The sequence below is a fragment of the Sardina pilchardus genome, chromosome 3, assembly GCF_963854185.1.
Source record: "Sardina pilchardus chromosome 3, fSarPil1.1, whole genome shotgun sequence".
NCBI lineage: Eukaryota > Metazoa > Chordata > Actinopteri > Clupeiformes > Clupeidae > Sardina > Sardina pilchardus.
In genome coordinates, this window is record NC_084996.1 from 40,720,773 (window position 1) to 40,740,514 (window position 19,742).

A 19,742-nucleotide genomic window follows, 5' to 3' on the forward strand; every position below is an offset into this window, starting at 1 on the left:
TGAATTTGCAAGGCCGTAATTTGGCCTGCCAACAGGGGGAGAAACAGCTTTCTCTTGAAAGACTCCCAACGTCCAAGGTCAACGTCCACAATCCTCCCGTTGTAGTACGTCTCTAACCGTGAAGTCAGAAGGTCGAAAAGCTGAGGCAAGTTAAAGGCCTTGGTCCGCTGTAAAATTTTGTCCTTCGGGACACGCATTGCTGCCTCAGCAAAATTGTTGGTGTTGTGGCCTCTTGTAAATAAATGGCCACGGTAGCTGAGGGCCCAACACTCCCTCCGGTTGTAGAGCTTGCCTATGTAGCTCAGATATTTTTCATACCTTTGATTGTTAAAAAGAAAAACAGCACAGAACAAATCACTACATTTACAGTACAACAATTAGAAGAATTACAAGCATATCAAAGAAAATATCAACACTCAAAGTATCTAATCACATCAACTCTCTGATCTCTGAGTCTCAGCACTAACCTAACTGCAACCGGGGGCCTATTGCACAAAACTAGGATAAGGGATTAACCCGGGATATCTTGGTTATCCTGGCTCAATTTATCCGTGATCCAGTTGCACAAAAGCGGGATAGGGGGCAGCAGGATATGTTATGGTATAAGTTACCATGGCGATTTATTCTGTGGAGCTAGCCTGCTCCTGACCAGGCTCACAGCCAAGATAAGTTGATTCTAATGGTAATTACATTATCTGATTGGTTCAGCTAGCTGTCATTCAAATGAGACCTCCACGTGATTTTTTTTAAAGAGCTGTAGATTCCATTTATATATTATTTGCAACATGCATTTACTCGCAAAACACAGCAGAATGTCTGCCTAATACCATATGGATGTCATTTAAATTATGGTGGCCTTATAATTAATAGGCTAACATAGCCTAGGCCTACTCGTTGTTTGCTTCTTTTTTGACAGATGTTTGATGATAGGCTGCTGTAGTAGTTGATTGGAAGTGGAGGGGACATTTTTCGAAGGTGTTTTGAACTAATTCGGCTTTTAAGACAAATCAAGATACTTTGTGCATCTTTGCGGTGGCAAAGCGCTTCCTAATGACGTTGCGTGCCGAGACAAGGAAGCTCTCACACACGTGGGTGCATACGTAAATTTGCATTCAGTTGATCTGCCACACCTACTCCCGCTATGTAACAGAAATAATCATGATCCCCCATCCAAAAAAGTAAAACTTTACCTCGTTGTTAGTCTATATCAAAAGCGGTTGTTTACTTTGTGTGCAAGACGCTATTTTTCGCGTCTTTTTTATTCCAACCGCGAGTTATTGGGGGAGAAACGAGAACGCGCACATACACCGGATAACTTACACCTGGCTTGATGAATCCGTGTCTGCTCATCCTGGATTGGTCTTTGTGCAACCAATTCAGCCGGTATGCTCTTGTTTAGGATTCAGTGATCGCGGCTCAGTAACTTATCCCGGATGTCTTAATTCTGCTTTTGTGCAACGGGCCCCGGGTGTTCCCTCGCATGAGTGTAGATGGTGTCAACCTCCTCCACATTTCTCGAGTAGAGCATGTTTTTCACCATCGAAAACAGAGTCTGTCTGTCCCCTTTCTCGATCCCACTCTCCTTACTCCACAGCCACCTCCAGACAGCTTGGAGGAAATGGAAGGAGCAAAGGAGAAGTGTGGCACCAGGGTAGACCCGCCTCAGAGCTCCCCTCTCTGCTCGGCAGTCATCAGTGACAAAGACCTGGGGTCCTGCCTGTCCTCTGCCAGCAAATGCTCCTTCACTTGCAATTCTTTTTAAAAGCTCCAGGCCCTCAAAAACGGTCTCCTCATCCTCTGACTGGCAGAGGAGAATGCCAAGTGGCAGACCACCAGCACAGCTGTGGGTTAACAGGAGGAATACCCTGCAGCTCTCTCGGTCCATGTTCCCCGAGGAGTCCATGAAGCACAGCTCCCCACTGTGTTTCAAGTGGTGCACCCTTTTCATTAGGGGAGAGCATATGACAACAAGTGGAGTGCCTTTGGAGGAAGTCTCCATTATGGCACAGGACTCCTCGCACTTGTCATTGTAGCTCTCAACCTGTCGCTGCAGAGCCTCCAGCATGGTAGGGCCAACTTGTGCCCCATACTCTGCCCTACACAAAACCTTACCTGCTGGTATCGGTGTCTGAGTCTGTTTGTAGACTGAAAAAAAGGAGGTGATACAAAAGGTGATAGAAGAATAGAAGAATAAATGTTAAACTTATCAATTCAATTTTTGGTAAAGTAACAATTGGACAAGTTATACTACGTTAACGTTACCTCAGAAGAACTGCATATGTGTGATCGTTCATCATCATGTTGCAGTTTAACTAAAATGTATTTTCCATAAATAAGAAATAACAGTCACAACGTAGATAGGCAACATACATTTAAGCGATATAAATACCAAGTTTACCGCGATCGCAATTAATTACTAACCTGGATTGCCTACCAAAGTGTCAGAAGATGTCAAAGTGAGGATACCCCCGATAAGTGACAGTCAAAGTGAGGAAATCCCGCCAGTGACAGCTCTTATCGTTCTAGATTCTAATGACAGCCGCGAGTGGCAGCCATAGGTGGCAGCCAGTCGGTGTGGACACATTTGCACGACATATGTGTCGGAAGGTGTCGCACGTCTTCCCTCTCGTTTGTCGTGAGTGGGCGTTTCGTTTGAATTGTCAGTTAGCAGTTCATAAGCAGTTCGTTTTAAATTGTCTAAAGTGTTTCTCACAAATAGACACCATTTTAGGCATGCATTTAACAGCATACGAAAATATTAATAGCCTACACAAACTATGCAAGCCATTTTGAAATCTTGTTTTATTTAAACTACTCAATGCAATCTCAAATCCTCACCAGAAACACCAACAGTCAATGTATTTCTCCAAATCCAAGTTTCGTTTATTTTATGGACAACTAGCTGGTCGTGGAAGAGTTCGTTTAAACATGAATTTGACTTGTATACGGAACCAAGTTTCACGGGCACTGTTGTACTACAACAATGAACCTACTACCTCGTGCTTTCATTGGACAGACGGCTCGCGTTCAACGGACTCATTTGCATAGAGCTGGGGATCGGCCAGCTTTTCTGTCGCGCGACAGGTTTTCAAATGCAGCGCTGCCTTCCCGGAATGCTTTGCGGGTCCGTTAAAGTCGCTTGACGTCACCCACCCAGAAAATTCGGTTTGTGACGTGGTTCGTGTAACTTCAAGTAGTTCAAATCCTATTCAAATAGTTCCCGGAAGCGATTTTGACTGTTCGTTAGAATCTTAAAATAACCGTCTTTTACTGTCTGTTAACGAGTGTTCGATCCTAACTTCTGGGAACTATTGTTGAGAAAATATGGAACATTAGCGTCAATCACTGATCTATAAAGAATAGACGGTTTTAACGGTAACAACATAAACAATCGACCAACGTTCTATGGCCCAAACTGAACTTCCGGTCAACATAGACTACAGTACAACGGAGAGACAACAACAACGACAGAGACATGTCCAGCCAATACTTTCTAGGTTTACCAACAGACGAAAAGCGCAGATATGCAGCAAAACTGACGAATAACAACATACAACTACCCGACCCATTTGATTGTGTCCTGAGACGCCAGTATTTCTCAAATGATCTTACAAAACTACCAGATGTAAGCCAGGTAAATATATACCAATACCTGGTGGAGAGTGAATGTGTATACACACGAGAGTCGTTCAAAGCCTACCGAAGCTTGGACGCATACAACTATTTCCACTCCGGCAAAGTCAGAAGTGTGTTAAATTACACAAATGGAGAAATGTGTGTGGTGTACGGAGTAATTGAGTCCAGCCAGACACTGACGAAAGAGTACCAAGCCTGGATTATTGCTAGGGAGTCAGGAGAAGTGCTAAGTGGCCACTGTACGTGTATGGCAGGGTATAACTCTGAGTTAACACTTTGATGTAGCATGTCAGTGGCAGCTGGTGCCTTTGCTTGCTTTACAATAGCAGATACTACTGCCTGCCTGTAAGTCTATCCGAAAGCTACTCCTAGATTACCACACCCCCTCACACACACACACCCCCCAACAAGCTAACCGGGTTGCAGCGGTACCCCACACATAGCAGTACAAATCAAGAGACAAATGATGTTCCTGCTGTAAAACGGTATGCAATATGCAAAGAACAGTAAAGAAGATTAAATATTCATACCCAGCCCGACAAATAATAGCTCCACGGATTCATTTTTACCATTCACAAAGTAAATAACTGGCTAGCTAGCCGCTAGCAAATTGAAAACACATTAGCCTACCTCCCACCTTGAGGGCTCCAATCCACTCAGAAAACGTTACAATCCCGATGTATTATCTCGTTTCACGCAGTTAGTCCACGCAGTGAATTGAACAAGTCCAGTTGGTGTGACTCCAAAACGTAGCTGGCAGCGACAGTTATGATAAGTTTGGCTAAAGTTGGATAATTTCCAGTCAAGAAAGTGGCGTGGCCAGCAGGCAGCGCAACTGAAACTATTTGAACTTTTGACATTGTCAGGGTCTGCAGTGTTGCCAGATTGGGTTGACTGATTTCCGCCCAATCACCCCGCCGTCTTCAGCAAAAAAAAACGCCCAATGACGTTTCTCATAGAGAACTCAAAATGTTATTTGCCCGGCTACAGCTTATTTTTTCCCACACCGAACGATGTAAAAACAATCTGGCAACACTGAGCCCTTTTGCGGATGTGTTAGGTTAGATCGCATGTGTGAGTTGAAATATCGCATTGGCTCAACCAGCTGTCACTGCATGTATTATTACAGTGCATGAAAATGCAATAATACAATAATAATGCAATAATACAATGCAATGCAATAATACAATAATACAATAATGCAATAATAATACAATAATGCAATAATACAATAATTAGGTCTATGACTGCAGGCCCTACTGTTCTTCCTAGTTTATTTGTATTGAGCATAAGCAATTGCATTACTGATAAATCCAGTGAGATACATAACAATACATTTGAACTTGACTTTTGCAGTAATGGAGAAGTATGTAGCCATGTGGCCACAATTTTGGTAACTGTGGAACAGTGTGTTCAGGATGGACTTCAGAGTGGCCCATCTGTTACATCTCAGAAAAGTATTTGGTCACGGGTGACTAAAAAAGTGGGTATTTCAACAATGACATTTATCTTTTTTTCTTGCTAGTTAATTTGAGAGATATCCAATATATTCCAAATATATTTTCAGGCTGATCCACAACCAGTTTCACAGTGCAGTTTCTCGAAACCTAAGAATATGCATCTACAAGCTCCCCTCTGTCTTCCTTTATCAAATCCAAATGGATCACCAAGACAGCTTTTTAAGGCTCTCAAGGTAAATTGTGTTCAACTTACCTATAATAACTCTAGGCCTACTAAATAGTACAATGTAAAATATGCAGTACTATGGCAGGGCAGATGAATAAAATGTTTCATCTTGCCTTTTAGGAAATTGTACCAGATTGTGCACTTTTTTCCACAATGTGTGACAGCAGTGAGACTGATACAGCCTCAGAGTCAGGCAGCCAGGGAGATCGAGATGTGCAGACAGCTGAAGCTGTTGTGTTCAGAAACTTAGCTCAGCCCCACAGTGAGCATGGCAGTACACTGACCTGTTCGAAGTGCGCAACATTTTATCATGCCCTCATTGAACTACACCCAACTAAAATCATGGTTCTAGAGAGACAAACTAGGAGGCAGAGCATGGAACCACTCTGGCACGATGCACGCAAGCTGCGTATAACAGCAAGCACAGCTGGTAAGGTGCCTCAGCGGGAAAAAAACGACCCAGCCAAGTTTCTTGCTGAGCACTTATATCCAAAGTTCCAGGGAAGTGTGGCCACAAGGTATGGAAAGGAAAGTGAGGAACTGGCCAAGGAGCACATTAGGGAGAGGGGCTGCACAGTCTTCGAAAAAGGCTTGGTGGTTTGCACAGAAGACCCATGGCTGGCAGCAAGCCCTGATGGTCTAATTCAGTGGTCGGCAATAGGCGGCCCGCGGGCCAGATGCGGCCCGCAAGCAAAAAACATCTGGCCCGTGAGATCTTCTGAACCAGAGAATGGAAAAAAAAAAAAAAACTTTTTAAAAATCGGACTGCCAGTCTCAAACATGCTCTTTATTTTGAAACGTAACTTTCCAGAACAGAAGAATTTCAATCAATCTAAATGCTTAGATATTTGTTTCATCTGAATACGAGTGAAGCACGCAGCGAGGTGCAGCGTGAACGCACAACATGCAAAATCAAATGAAGTCAGTGGACAGCGCTGGTTCTCAAATTCCAAGCTAGTCCCTAAAACACATGTTGTCATTCAAACAACGGACATAGGCTTATGGTGATAACAGGGTTCATACGTTTTTAAAAAACCTGGAAAAGTTATGGAATTTGAAAATGCCAATTTCCAGGCCTGGAAAGGTTTTGGAAAACAAAAAACACCCCAAAAGTTTTGGAAAAGTCATGGAAATTTGCTTCATCCAATTCAACTCAGAAACGTATCTCATTTGGGCAGGTCATGTCTCACACTTGCGTCACAACCGATTGGCAAATTTTTATGTTTTGAGAGCATTCCTTCTAGGTAACCATTGAGTTATCTGACGCGTCATATCTATTATTAATGTAGCACTAGTTGATGTGAGGTTTTGAGAAATAGAAGGTCATGGAAATTTGTGAAAAAATCATGGAAAAGTCATGGAAAAGTCATGGAAATTCTCTGGTGGAAATGTGTATGAACCCTGTGATAATTAAAACACGACTTCTTTTAAACAGGCCTGACATCAAACAGGCAATTTACGCACAGAACTGTAAAAAGTAAAACACGAGTTTCAAACATTAATAGCGTGCGTGTTATTTAGGAACGCAACCTTTAAATTAGCATGCTTACTTTCGTGGTGCCGTCTTGTACTCTTTGCATGCAGAGAAACCCTCGTTAGTTGTTACAGATCAGGCATGTGGGCTTTGCATTAATACAATTAGGGAGGATGAAGGCATAGTTCTCTGTCCATTCATCATTAAAGATCCTGTTTTCGCTGTTAACTTTTCTCTTCAGATTTTTTCATAGTGCCATTTTTTGACAGCTAACAGCAACGCGTGGAAATGCTTTTCTGGTGTTTTTTATTATTATTTTTTAAAGACACAGGCATATAATAGCGCCCCCAATGACCAGTCGACAAATTTAACCTACATCAGCCTGCTTGAATGTCATTTCAAGAGCGCCTATCATTTTTACCTCCTCCGATATTAATTAATTTAATTAGCCATTGTTTTGGTTGTGAACTTGTGGCCCGCTATATGGCTCGGAAAATATCTGGCCCGAGGCCAAACTTAATTGCCGACCCCTGGTCTAATTGATGACATGCTGCTAGAGATCAAATGCCCTCAGTGGTTGCATTTCTCTGAATGATGCGTTAACAGCAAAACAAAAAACTCAAGATATCAGAGTGGAAGGGGGGCAGTACATTTTAAACCCAAAAGGCCCCAAAGGCTATTACAGGCAGGTACAGTTGGGGATGCACTGTCTCAAACTGCACACAGCACGTTTAGTGGTCTGGACTCCAGCACAGCACCTAGAGTTGGATGTGCCTTATGACAAAGACTTTGTCACCTCAATCAAGCAAAGGCTACGAACCTTTTACTATAGGCATATCGTCGCCGTCGGGCGGAAACCTCGTAAGTCCAAATCCATTAGTTTTCAGGAAAACGAAAAAAACACTTATTATACAAGTTATTAAACATTTTAAGCTTAAAGTTGGAATTATAACTTATATTGTTATCCTTTATTGTTGTGTACCAACATTAACACAATATTTCCCCAAAATCATGTTTAATCGGAGATACGAGCTTTATGACTTGGCAGCAGGGAGATAGGAGTTTACGCTGTCATTGAAAAGAATGGTACGGACGGACATAAAATCGACGGACACTGTGTTTATCGAAATCTGCGGTCGCGTTGAGTCTTTTGACAAAAGACAAGGCTATAAGAGCTCAGTAAAGCTAAAGATTGTAGTAACATACATCTTTCCTAAATCTATTTGAAACGTTTTAGAGCTGAGTGATGCTTTACGAACATAAAACAATTAAACAACGAGACTGAAATTAATCTGCAAACTAAGTCTGCGGTCGCGTTGAGCTTATCAATTCAATTCAATTCAATTCAATTCAAAACACTTTATTTATCCCCGAGGGGCAATTTCTCTGTGCAGGCATAGTGACATATAAGACATAACACAACATAAGACAGGGGGGGGGGGGGTTAGTCCCAGGAGAGGGAGGAGGGGGCTGGGGGCATATTTGAGTTCAAAAGGCGAATAGCCTCAAAGGTAAAGGTCGCCTTCCTCCTGTTAGTCCTAGCAAGAGGACAGCGCAGACGCCTGCCAGAGGGCAGCCATTCAAAAACTCCATGTAGAACATGAGTAGAGTCTTCCAGGATAGAGTTGGCTTTTCTTAGTGTAGCCTTATCATGCAGCGATGTCAGTGACTGAAGAGGGTGGCCAATGATCTTAGAACATGTGTGCACAATGCTCTGGAGGTGATTCTTATTTTTGATGGAGAGGGAGTGAAACCAGCATATAGATGAAAAAGTCAGTACACTTTCAATGAAGGAGGTGTAAAAAACTGTGAGGATCTTCCTGTTTACTCCAAAGGAGTATAGCTTTCTCAAAAAATACTTGCGCTGTTGACATTTTTTAAGGATCACCTCTGTGTTGGAGTCAAACCGCAGTTTGTCATCAATGACAGTGCCCAGGTATTTGTACTCATGTACAACTTCCACTGGTTCCCCATGTATTGTAGTGGCGGTCCTGCATCCTCCATGCCTCTTGAAGTTAATGAACATCTCCTTGGTCTTTGTGACGTTTAACTCCAAAAAGGAGCTATCACACCATTCCACAAACTCGCTGAGGACAGGGCCGTGATCTTGGACAGAACCAGATAACAGGGACAGGAGAACAGTGTCGTCGGCAAACTTCACTAGATGACGATCAGCATGGTGACTTCGACAATCATCTGTGTACAGGATGAAAAGCAGCGGTGAGAGGACACAACCCTGGGGAGAGCCAGTGGACGTGTAGCTGATGTCAGAGAACCTCTTGTTGACCAGCACCTTCTGTGTTCTTTGGGTCAGAAAGAGAAAAGCCTTTACTAGTTAACCAAAACTAACGATTGTGATTGCTTTCTACACTTTATTTTAAAATTTAAGTGACATAATATTAAAAAAGACGAGCTGACTAGGTCGTCTAATAGGCGGAAATGATCACTTACCTTGGCTCACGACTTTCATCTTCACCCGAGCATCGCAGCTATTGATTTTTAACCAAAACAAGCCTACTGATATGTCACTCTTTTCACTCGTTCTTATCTAAAAGAAAACAGGCTTTCTTGACACCAGAAGACAGCCCTTGTTTCTCCCATAAATAAAAACCTTGCTACTGGGTATTTTACATGCAGTACCAATAGAGGCATGACTAGAAGTAGGCCTGAACAGCTGAACTTCGAATCAATAAAACAATAATAAAAACAACAATTTAATGGTGGTATCCAACACATTCAATTCATTTCAATTCAAGCATTATATTATTTTACATGTACATTACAGTTTTAAAATGTATCTAAGCAATAATAATCATAGTAATGGTAACAGTAGTAGATATTAGAAATTAGATGTTTGTGAGTAGGGTGGGTCTGTGTGTCTGTGTGTCTGTGTGCATGTATGTGAGGCTCTGTGTGTTAATTACTATACTAATGAAGCAAATTGTCATAAAAGCTGTGGTAGTCCTTTGGGATGACTCCCTTCAGGTCCTGGAGATGATTGAATTTCAGCTCTTTGATCCTCAGTCGGTCTGAATAGAGTGGGGTGACTGGGTGGTTTTTTTTTTTTTTTTTTTTTTTTCCCACCACCACCCCCCCGTCTTCGGAGGTCAACTTTATTTTTATTCACATCAAGGTTTAACAAAAAAAGAGAATGGTTGAAGGAGCTCCGAGTGCCCTTATCCCAGTACACAAGATACAAAACAAAACTAAACTAAACTAAGCAAAACAACGTAAAAAAAAAAAAAAAAAAAGATATATATTTCTCTATATATATATTTCTATATATATATATATATATATATATATATATATATATATATATATTGTCAGACATTAAAGAGTGACAAGGTGTAGCTTAGAGACAGGGAGGTACACAGACAGACAGACAGATAGACAGAGACCGGTAGACAGACAGACAGATGGAGACAGACATGCAGACAGACAGAGACTGGCACACAAACAGAGACTGGTAAACAGACAAACAATCAGACAGACCAGACAGGACCGCCAGGACAGACAGAGACAGGTACACAATCAGAGACAGATAAACAGACAGACATGCATACAGACAAGACAAGACAGACAGGACAGACAGAGACAGGTACACAAACAGAGACAGATAAACAGACAGACAGACGGACAGACATACAGACAAGACAAGACAGACAAAGACAGACAGACCGAGAGAGAGACGGACAGGTCAGAGTTATGGGTGTGGTGTTGATATGTCTGTGAGTGTTTAACTGATAGGTGTTGTTGAGGGGGAAAGTAGAGATGGTTGCGGGGGGTGATGGGAATGTATGTGGCTTACAATAATTGCTGAATTTGTAGAAAGGTTATGAGGGGATTCCAGGTTTCTTTAAAGGCAGATATATTGTTCATTTTATGTGCTATGGTTTCTTCTATTAAAATGAATTCTGTGATGAGGTTGGTCCAATGGGTGAAATTACAGGATGATTTTGATTTCCAATTTTGAAAGACTATTTTCTTAGCGATAGCTAGAGAGACAAGGACTGAGGTTTTGTATTTGGAAGGGATGGGGGTGTCTGAGGTATCTCCTAGAAGACAGAGTGCAGGAGACAGTGGGACTCTGCAGTCCAGTACTGAAGACAGTGTGTTGGTTAATGTGGTCCAGAGAGAGTGAACAGGCTGGCAGAGCCAGGTGGCATGAAAATAGGTGTCTGTGCTCCCAGTGGTGCACTGTGAGCAGGTGTCTGTGTCAGATAGTCCCATTTTAAATATTTTACTCTGAGTGATGTGGATTCTGTGGATGGTTTTATATTGTATGAGTTGTAAATTGGTGTTGGTGGTCATAGTGAAGGTGTTTCTGCAAATCTGTGTCCAGAAATCCGGGTCGGGAGATATCATAAGGTCACCTTCCCATTTTTCCTTGGGAAGGGTTATTGTGGGGTTAGATGAAGCGATGAGTCTGTAGAGTTTAGATATAAGTTTTTTGGGGTTGTTGCCTATTTCCAATAGCTGTTCAGTAATTTGAGAAGACTGTAAGGAGTTAGTTAAAGTTATTTTGCTTTTGATTAAAGATTTGAGCTGTTGGTAATGGAGAAATTGGTCTCTCCCGATCCCGAATTTCTGGATCATTGATGTGAATGGCATAAATTTGTGATTTTCAAATACATGGTGGAGGTGAGTGATGCCCTTTTGTTGCCATTTGGGGAAGTGGATTGGTTCATTGTGAAGACGGAAGTCCGGGTTATGCCAGAGGGGGGTGTGCCTGCATGGTGCTAGGGGTGATTTGGTGATTTTGTTGGTTTTCCACCAGGCTGCCAGAGTTGTTGATATTGTGATGTTATGATAGAAGTCCAGTTTTTTGATTGACTGTGGTAGAAATGGGAGGTCTGAGATTGAGTTGGGTGAGCACAGGTCTTGCTCAAGTTTGAGCCATGGGTCGGAATGTGTTTGTTGTTGAGTCCATTTATATAAGTATTTTAATTGGTTTGCCAGGTAGTAGTGTGTGAAATTTGGTGCTTCAAGTCCGCCTAGGTGTTTTGTGTTTTGGAGTGTTGCAAGTGCTATCCTTGGTTTTTTATCTTTCCAGTAGAAGTGAGTGGTGAGGGAGTCTAGTTTTTTGAACCAATAGTCTGTCGGGGTGCTCGGAATCATTGAAAATAAGTAATTAATCTGTGGTAGTGTCTTCATTTTGACTGTTGCAATACGGCCTATGAGTGTGAGTGGGAGCTTGTTCCAGCGTTTGTAATCATTTTCTATTTTATTGAGAAGTGGAGCATAGTTGAGGGTGTATAGCTCTGACAGCCTGGGGGAAATTGTGATGCCTAAGTACTTGATGTTGCCCGTGTTGAGTGGAGGGGAAGGTTCATGGGCTGCAGAGTCCACACTGTCTCCTGATAGCGGAAGTATAGTTGATTTGTTCCAGTTAATTGTGTAGTGAGAGACTTTTGAAAATTTGTTGATGACATTGAAGGTTTCGTTGAGTGATTGGGATGGAGTTTGTAAGTATAATAGCAAATCATCTGCATATAGACTTATTTTGTGATGAAGGTTGTTGACTTGGATTCCTTTGATTTTACTGTTTTGGCGTATTGCTGCTGCAAGTGGTTCGATGAATATGGCAAAGAGGGATGGAGAGAGTGGGCATCCTTGTCTGGTTCCTTGGTGCAAAGTGAAGCTTGGTGAGGTGATCCCATTGGTGATGATTGTGGCCCTTGGGGAAGTGTACAGTGTTGTTATCCATTGGATGAACGACTCTCCAAAGCCAAATTTACGGAGACTGGTGAATAGGAATGTCCAGTTGACCTTGTCAAATGCTTTTTCTGCGTCCAGTGATGCAATTATGGTTTTTTTTTTCTGTCCTTGTGCAATGCTGATGAGATTAAAGAGTCTGCGGATGTTGTCTGTTGCGTTTCTGTTCTTAATGAAACCGGTCTGGTCTGGGTGAATTAGTGAATGCATGACTGTTTCGATTCTGGTTGCTAGAGTTTTAGTGATTATTTTCAAATCTGTGTTGATTAATGATAGTGGGCGGTAGCTGGAGGGGTGTGTTGGGTCCTTGTTGGGTTTCAGGAAAACAGTGATGAGCGCTGTGTTCATATGTGTGGGAATGGTAGATGTAGTTTGGATTTCTTTGAGTAATTTGTTGAAAGTTGGTGATAAAATGTCCCAAAAGTGTTTATAGAATTCTGCCGGTAGTCCATCAGGTCCAGGTGATTTGTTGTTTTGCATGCTTTGTAAGGCTTTGATGAGTTCTTCAGGGGTGATGGGTTGCTCTAAAAGGTTTGAATCTTCTGTGGTTAATGATGGAAGGTCCAGATTATTAAGAAAGGAGTCAATTTCAGATTGTAGCGGTTGGGTGCCGGGAGAGTACAAGCAGCTGTAGAACTGGCGAAAGGTGTTATTGATTTCTTGAGGGTCTTGCGTAGTTTTGCCTGAAGTGTCCAGAATTGATGGGATGAGTGATTTGTCTTTTTTGTATTGTAACATGTTTGCCAGATACTTACCTGCTTTATTGCTGAGGTGGAACTGATCATATTTGAGTTGTTGTATACAGAACTGTGTTTTTTTGTTTATGATACTATCGAGTTGAGTCCTAAGTTGCTTGAGCTCCGTTTGTGCTTCTTCAGATGGAGTAATAGACTGCTGATTGGTTAGCTGTTTTATTTTCTGCTCGAGAGTGTTTTTATTGTTGTTGTTGTTTTTTCTTGTGTGATGAATATGATATAATTATGCCTCTCATGACTGCTTTGCCTGATTCCCAGAGTGTTGATGGTGCGATTTCTGGAGAGTCGTTCATCTCCAAAAAGGATGCCCACTCTCTTTTTACTAGAGTTGTGAATTTGGAGTCTTCTAGGAGAGAGGTGTTGAAACGCCATCTTGAAGAGGTTTTCTTCTGTGCTGGGATGTTTAATGTTAAAGATACAGGGGCATGATCGCTAATAATAATTGAGTGGATAATGTTTTCTGATATCTGTTGAATTAAGGAATTGCTAACAAGAAAAAAGTCTATTCTGGAAGAGGAGTGGTGGGCTGAAGAGACATAGGAGTATTCTCTTAGCAGTGGATTCCTTGCTCTCCAGCTATCGCCAAGGCCATAGTCTGTCATGTATTGTTTAATTACATCTGATGAATGACAAGTTTGTGTGTTACTGTGGTTGCGTGTACGGTCAAGCGATGGATTGAGAGTGGTGTTGAAATCTCCAGCTATTATGAGATTTGTGGAGTTGTACAGCAGAGCAAAGAGGTTATGGAAGAAAAGTGGGTCATCATTGTTTGGAGCGTAAATGTTTGCAAGTGTAAATGTTAAGTGATTGATTGATATATTAATGATGATAAATCTTCCTTCTGGATCTGAAATTGAAGAGTTAAGAGTGAAACTGATGTTTTTGTTAATCAAGATGGAAACGCCTCTTTGCTTGCTGTTAAATGTAGATGAAAATATTTTGTCATATTGTTTGAAATGGAGGTGTTGTAGCTCTGTATTTGTTAAGTGTGTTTCTTGTAAGAAGCAAATATCTGCCCTTAATTTAACAAGGTGGTTGATAACTTTGATTCTCTTAGGTGAGGTGTGAAAGCCGCGTACATTCCAGGTTATCAGGTTAAGTGTTTGCATGACTGAGTGTAAGTAGAGTGTAGGATGTGTTAATTGTACCTAAAGTAGGTACCCATGATATATAAATGGGGGAAGGAAGGGAGGGTTTTTCCCCGACTGGCTCGGACTGACATAAAACATAAATGGACAGGACACAGATACAAACGTTACACTGAACATAGATAGACAAGACACAAATAGCACACATAAATAGAGAGTTATAATGACACAATGCATGTGGAACTAGAGGCATATATGGCATTATGAGAAAAAAAGGAGAGAGAGAGAGAGAGAGAGAGACATCAGGGTGTAATCAGATTTCAATGATGGCTATATGGCTTGATGAATGTAACATGAAGCAAATTATAGCAGTATGGCTATGTGGAGTGCATTACGGAACAGTCAGTGTTGGGATGGAAACACAGTAGATAGCTAGGCTACAGCCACGTAGTGATGTTTGGATCGCGGTACAGTGTTCCATCCACGTAGAGTTTGTCAACAGATAATGAAGCTCGCTTTCCTTCATCACGGAACTGCTTCATTATTGGCACTAGTTTGCGTCTGCGTTCTTGAATTTGTTTGGGGAACTGGTCGTACATTCCATAAGTGGTGTTTTTCAGTTGATTTCCTTTGCTTTTAACGAGTTCTTTGTGTTTGTAATGTTCAAATTTCACGATGATTGGAGGTGGCTTTCTGGGGTCTTTGGACGGAAGACGGTGAACTCGGTGGAAAGTTATATCTTCAACTGTTGCTGCTGGTAGTTTAAGCGACTCGTGCATGAAGTCTTTTATTGCCTTCTCTGGGTCGTCGGGTATGTTTGGTGGAGGTATGTTTATTCCAGAAAATATGAGATTATCGCGCATGCTGCGGCATTGAATGTCCAATATGGTTTCTTGCATGATTTGATTATCTTTGGTGAGTTTTGTGACTTGGGTGGAAAGGTGTGATACAGTTCCTTTTAGTTCGATGTTTTCTTGCATTAGAGTTTCGATTTGGGATTGAGAAAATTCGAGGCTAGCTTTCAGATCACGGATGTCTGTATGGAGAAGTTCGAGTATGGCAAGTTTGGAGTTTATGGAAGCGAGTACACTGACCTCGACTGTGGTTTCCTCGTCTGTTTCGGTGGATGAGTCCCGTTTGCGTATTTTCCTGTTTGGTTCACTCATAATGTCCAAATTGTAGAAATAGCTGTCGATAAAGCTGAATAGGTTCTCCGGGTCTTGGCAAGATTGGTTATCCAGTACAGCGAAAGTTGTTTGACAAATGGATGATGTTGGTAGTGTTTGCGTTTGCGTTCAGTGCGCTGCCATGTTGAATCTCACTGGGTGGTTGTCTGAGATGGAGTTTCGGAGTTGGTGAGTCGGATGTGGATGCCAGTCATCAGAGTGGTTGATCTTGAAGTCCATTGTTCCATTGCTGTTGTATCTATTAGCACAAAATGTAACACAACAACATAATTACTGTAAGATTTCATAAATCAATATGCAACATTATAATTTCAATTTCAAGATTTATATCGGTAATTACCTGATGGCTCTGATATCATGGACAGTTGGGTCACCAGGCCTCACTCCAGGGCGCAGAGACTTGCAGAGCCTCAGCTTGGAGAAGTCCTGGAAGAAGGTGTGGTCAATGTATTTGACATCATATGGATGAGGCTTCACACGGGCCCTCTTCATGAGACTGACATACTCCGCTGGGACATAGACATCCTGGTCCCTCAGACGTCTCTCGATGACACTGTGAACGGAATCACATTCCATCTGAGTATGGCCCTTCTCAAGGTACTTCTGGATGACGACTTTGTTTTTCTTCATGGCGAACAGAAGAAGTGCACTGCTTAGAACTGCATTCCGGTTCTGATATCCGCAGCCGTCACTCCACAGAATAAATGTGTCCGGCTCAGTGTGTGCAGAGAGGTAGTCAACCACGCATGAAACAAACTCACTGGCAGATAGGGATCCCTCGCCTTCATGCCAGACATAACATGTGGCACTGTGTGTCAGCATGTTGTACACAGTAAAATTGTGAACTGCCAGCTTTGTCTTGTAATACAAGGCAGAAGCCTTTAGCTTTGGGCACAAAAGGAGCGCTTGTAAATCCATGCATATGACCATGATGTTGCTGTTGGTCTTGCTTTTGTCGGACATCTTTTCGGCGCGGGCCTCTTCTTTTTTAAGGAGGTGATGCTGCCACTCGTCATCAGGAAGGTTTCCGGTCTTGAAAGCACAACAGGTGTCGCATTGGTCCTTTTTTGGGTGGTAAAGGCCTAGGTTGAGACGCTTGAACTCATCTGCGAACACTTGTCTTGACAAAGGTCTCACACTCTTCTCTGCTGCAGCGTGACAAAACACTGCATACAGATCAGCAATCGACTGGAACACAGGCTCAAGATACTGTTTGGACGTTGTGGATCTGCAGTAGTGTGAGGGCACCTTTGGGAGGTCGTGCAAAAAGCTGCGAATGAATTCATGGCCTGCCACTGAACGACATGTGTTGCTGTGTGTTTGTCCCTCTGTGTGTGATTGCGTGTGTCCCTCCTTTGCCCAGTTAAGGGCAGACCACTCGCCTATTCCCAGGGTAGACAAAAACATTCTTTTACAGACGCGTCTTCTCTGCCCACTGACCCGTAAAAAAAAAAACAAGGAATTTGATCTTCGGGAATTTTCAGACCCCCTTCTCCTTTGCGCTGATGGCATTGCAGTGATGTTTACCTGACTTGGCACATGCTGCTGAGGAACATCCAGGCCCCATAGCCCGTGGCTCCCTCCTTATTTCCTCCTGCTTTTGTTTTCCAACGTACGACTTCCCAACCATTCTTCTTTTCTTGTTGATTACTTTCTTCCAGGTGTTTTCAGCTCTCAGTCTTTTCCTTGGAGGTGCGTCTTCCTCAGCATCAGAGCACTCATTCTCTGCATCCTCTTCACTTCCACCAGGGGAAACTGCAATATACACACACAAACCAATCGTGCATGAATGAGTTACATCTTTGTAAACTATAGTTTAAGGACCTTATTCCATTTAATGAAAAATTGTAGAAAAGGATCTAACCTACCTGTGTCAAACTGTAATTGCTCTGGAGCCAGCAGCGAGGCCTCCTCTCCCTCCAGACCACCAGAGAAATCTTTTCAAGCACATGGTAAAATTAGTTATTTTAGTATAATTATGTTAACAAATGTCTATTGTTGTGACATCCATCTACATAAAACTCATCTATTTTGCCATGTGAAATCATGATTATCTTTCAGAAATTCTTTACCAGCATGCATCACTGTATCGTCCACCTCTTCCTCTCTCTCTATACTGTCTCCATCTGAACTGTCTCTCTCTAAGGCCCTTGCCTGATCATATGGCACATTTACCATTTTGCATAGTTCCTCTAAGGACACAGACATTGTTGCTGCAAAAATGAAAATGAATAAAGGTCAAATTATCATTTCGCTGAGTTACATGTTTACTGCTACGTATGATAATGAGGCAAGAAGCCAACTAGCTTGCTTAAAGTGATGATGGCAAAGGCAGCTACGTGTTGAATGCCTGACATTGTAAGCTACAGTACAATCTTGCCATAGTACATTCAATTAATTATGTTGTTTTTGACAATTGTTGTCTTATCTGCAAAGTACAGGGTTTAGTCACATAGCAGTGGATTGTCTTGAGCTAACGTTAACGTCAAGTTCTGATCTGGAGCGCAGGGTCCAGTTTTTTTTTTTTTTTAAGCCCCACGAAAATCACGGTAATTATCTCACCAAACATGACGACAAAACCGATGTATAGTGGCTAACACAAACAATTTTAGTGTTTTAAATTCATTATCCTTGTCAGAAACAACACCATGGAAGATTTTAATCAACATGAATATAGATAACGTCCAATGCTAGACCTAGCAGAAAGAAACATCTGTCATAGATGCTAGCATCCTCAGAAACAATACATTACACTAGCACTACCATTACTTTACTATCGAGATTAAACTGTTTGGCAAATAACTGAATCATCAATAACCATTAGACAATGGTTATTTAAAATGAATAACCAGTGTTTAAAGCACACTTACCTCGGAGAACGGGTTGCACGACGATTTCTTGCGACTTGCAATATTGACTTGAGACTTCATACCGCGAGCTTCCCGCGGAGACATGGAGTTACGAGATTTTTCCGACAGTTGAAGTGTCCAATGGAGTTAGGGGATTTGCGTTCAAGCTATTTGCAACACTTCAGATTGGTTAATAATTGTAAAAATAACAGACCCACGTGGGGACTGACCAATAGTATCGATTTGTGAAGAAATATGAAATTTACTAAATTTGGACTTACGAGGTTTCCGCCCGACGGCGACGATATGCTGCCAAAACTTGTTGATGACTATGTGGAAGGGAGACTGAATTTAACCAATAGCTACATCCAAATGGCATTGTAGCGCTGAGGCTATTAGCCCCCTTGTTGGACTGTTCTGTAGGTTCTGTGTCTCTTGCATGTTTTCCCGTATATGTGTGTTTGTGTCTCCCTCTCCCTCCTGTGTCATAGAATGTGTCAATCAATTCTGATGTGATTGGGGGGAGATGTCCGGGAGGGAATATTTAAGGGTTCAGATTATGGTTAGGTTATGGTTGGTTCTGATATAGTGATTGATTGATTAGCAGTGATCAGTTTGTTGTTTTCGAGTCGTCACCTCCTGCTGTCCTTGCCTAGCCTGATATAGGAATTAAATCCATTGATTTGAACAAGACCACAGCCTCCCAACTCCCAACTTCATCTTCGGCGCTACACTTATAAGCAGAGCAATACTGCTGATCTAGAGGGAAGGGTGTGTCTTTGTTATGTATTCATACATTAATAAAACGTGTATCAATATTTTTGCTCATTAATACTCATATAATAACAATGTGTAATTTAATAATGGTATGTAAAACACTAAACACAAAATGTAACAACAGATACTTTCTTAAAGAAGGACTTAAGTAGGCTAGTTGTTTCTCAACCAGTTTATTTTGGGACCAGTGGCTTTCCCAGATTTGTCAGTGCAGCACACACAATTAATATTTTGTCAATAGTACAAAGAGTGGTATCATTTTTTCGTTTAAGCATGCTGACTGGCAAAATCTTTTGCAAAATCCTGAAATTTTTTAGTTGGCCTATGGCCCTTTCAACATGAATTCTCAGCCTTGACATTTTCCTTGAGCGTGTGACCTCGAATCCAGAGAGTTGTTTCCGACCTTTTGTGGATGCTGGTATATGAAGTTGTACACATTTGCTGGCAAAATATTCAGGAAAATTGAATCCTCGATCAGCCATCACATGGTCGCCTTGTTCCAAAAGCTCAATAAGTCCTGAATGTTTTGTTATAACTTTGTCGCTAGCTCGACCACCCCAGACCTTGGACAC

The 19,742-nt window shown here is 41.9% G+C and overlaps 1 protein-coding gene across 1 annotated transcript; it reads right to left on the reverse strand.

Moving 5' to 3' along the window:
- Nucleotides 1–15,652: 15,652 nt before the first annotated feature.
- LOC134076007 (uncharacterized) lies at nt 15,653–18,474 on the reverse strand. The gene is made up of 6 exons (XM_062531027.1): nt 18,415–18,474; nt 18,107–18,137; nt 17,413–17,481; nt 17,072–17,299; nt 15,885–16,926; nt 15,653–15,782 (listed from the first exon to the last, which is right to left on the reverse strand). Exons 1-6 carry the CDS (start codon nt 18,472–18,474, stop codon nt 15,653–15,655), a joined length of 1,560 nt encoding a protein of 519 aa, XP_062387011.1.
- Nucleotides 18,475–19,742: the final 1,268 nt, after the last annotated feature.

What these genes read in the sequence shown, in the direction of transcription:
- LOC134076007 (XM_062531027.1), bottom strand. Translation starts at nt 18,474, where the DNA reads ATGAAGTCTCAAGTCAATATTGCAAGTCGCAAGAAATCGTCGTGCAAC. An exon ending in AGCAGCATGTGCCAAGTCAG is followed by an intron (nt 16,927 to 17,071) that starts GTAAACATCACT and finishes CCCTGGGAATAG; the next exon opens with GCGAGTGGTCTGCCCTTAAC. An exon ending in CATGATATCAGAGCCATCAG is followed by an intron (nt 15,783 to 15,884) that starts GTAATTACCGAT and finishes TTGTGCTAATAG; the next exon opens with ATACAACAGCAATGGAACAA.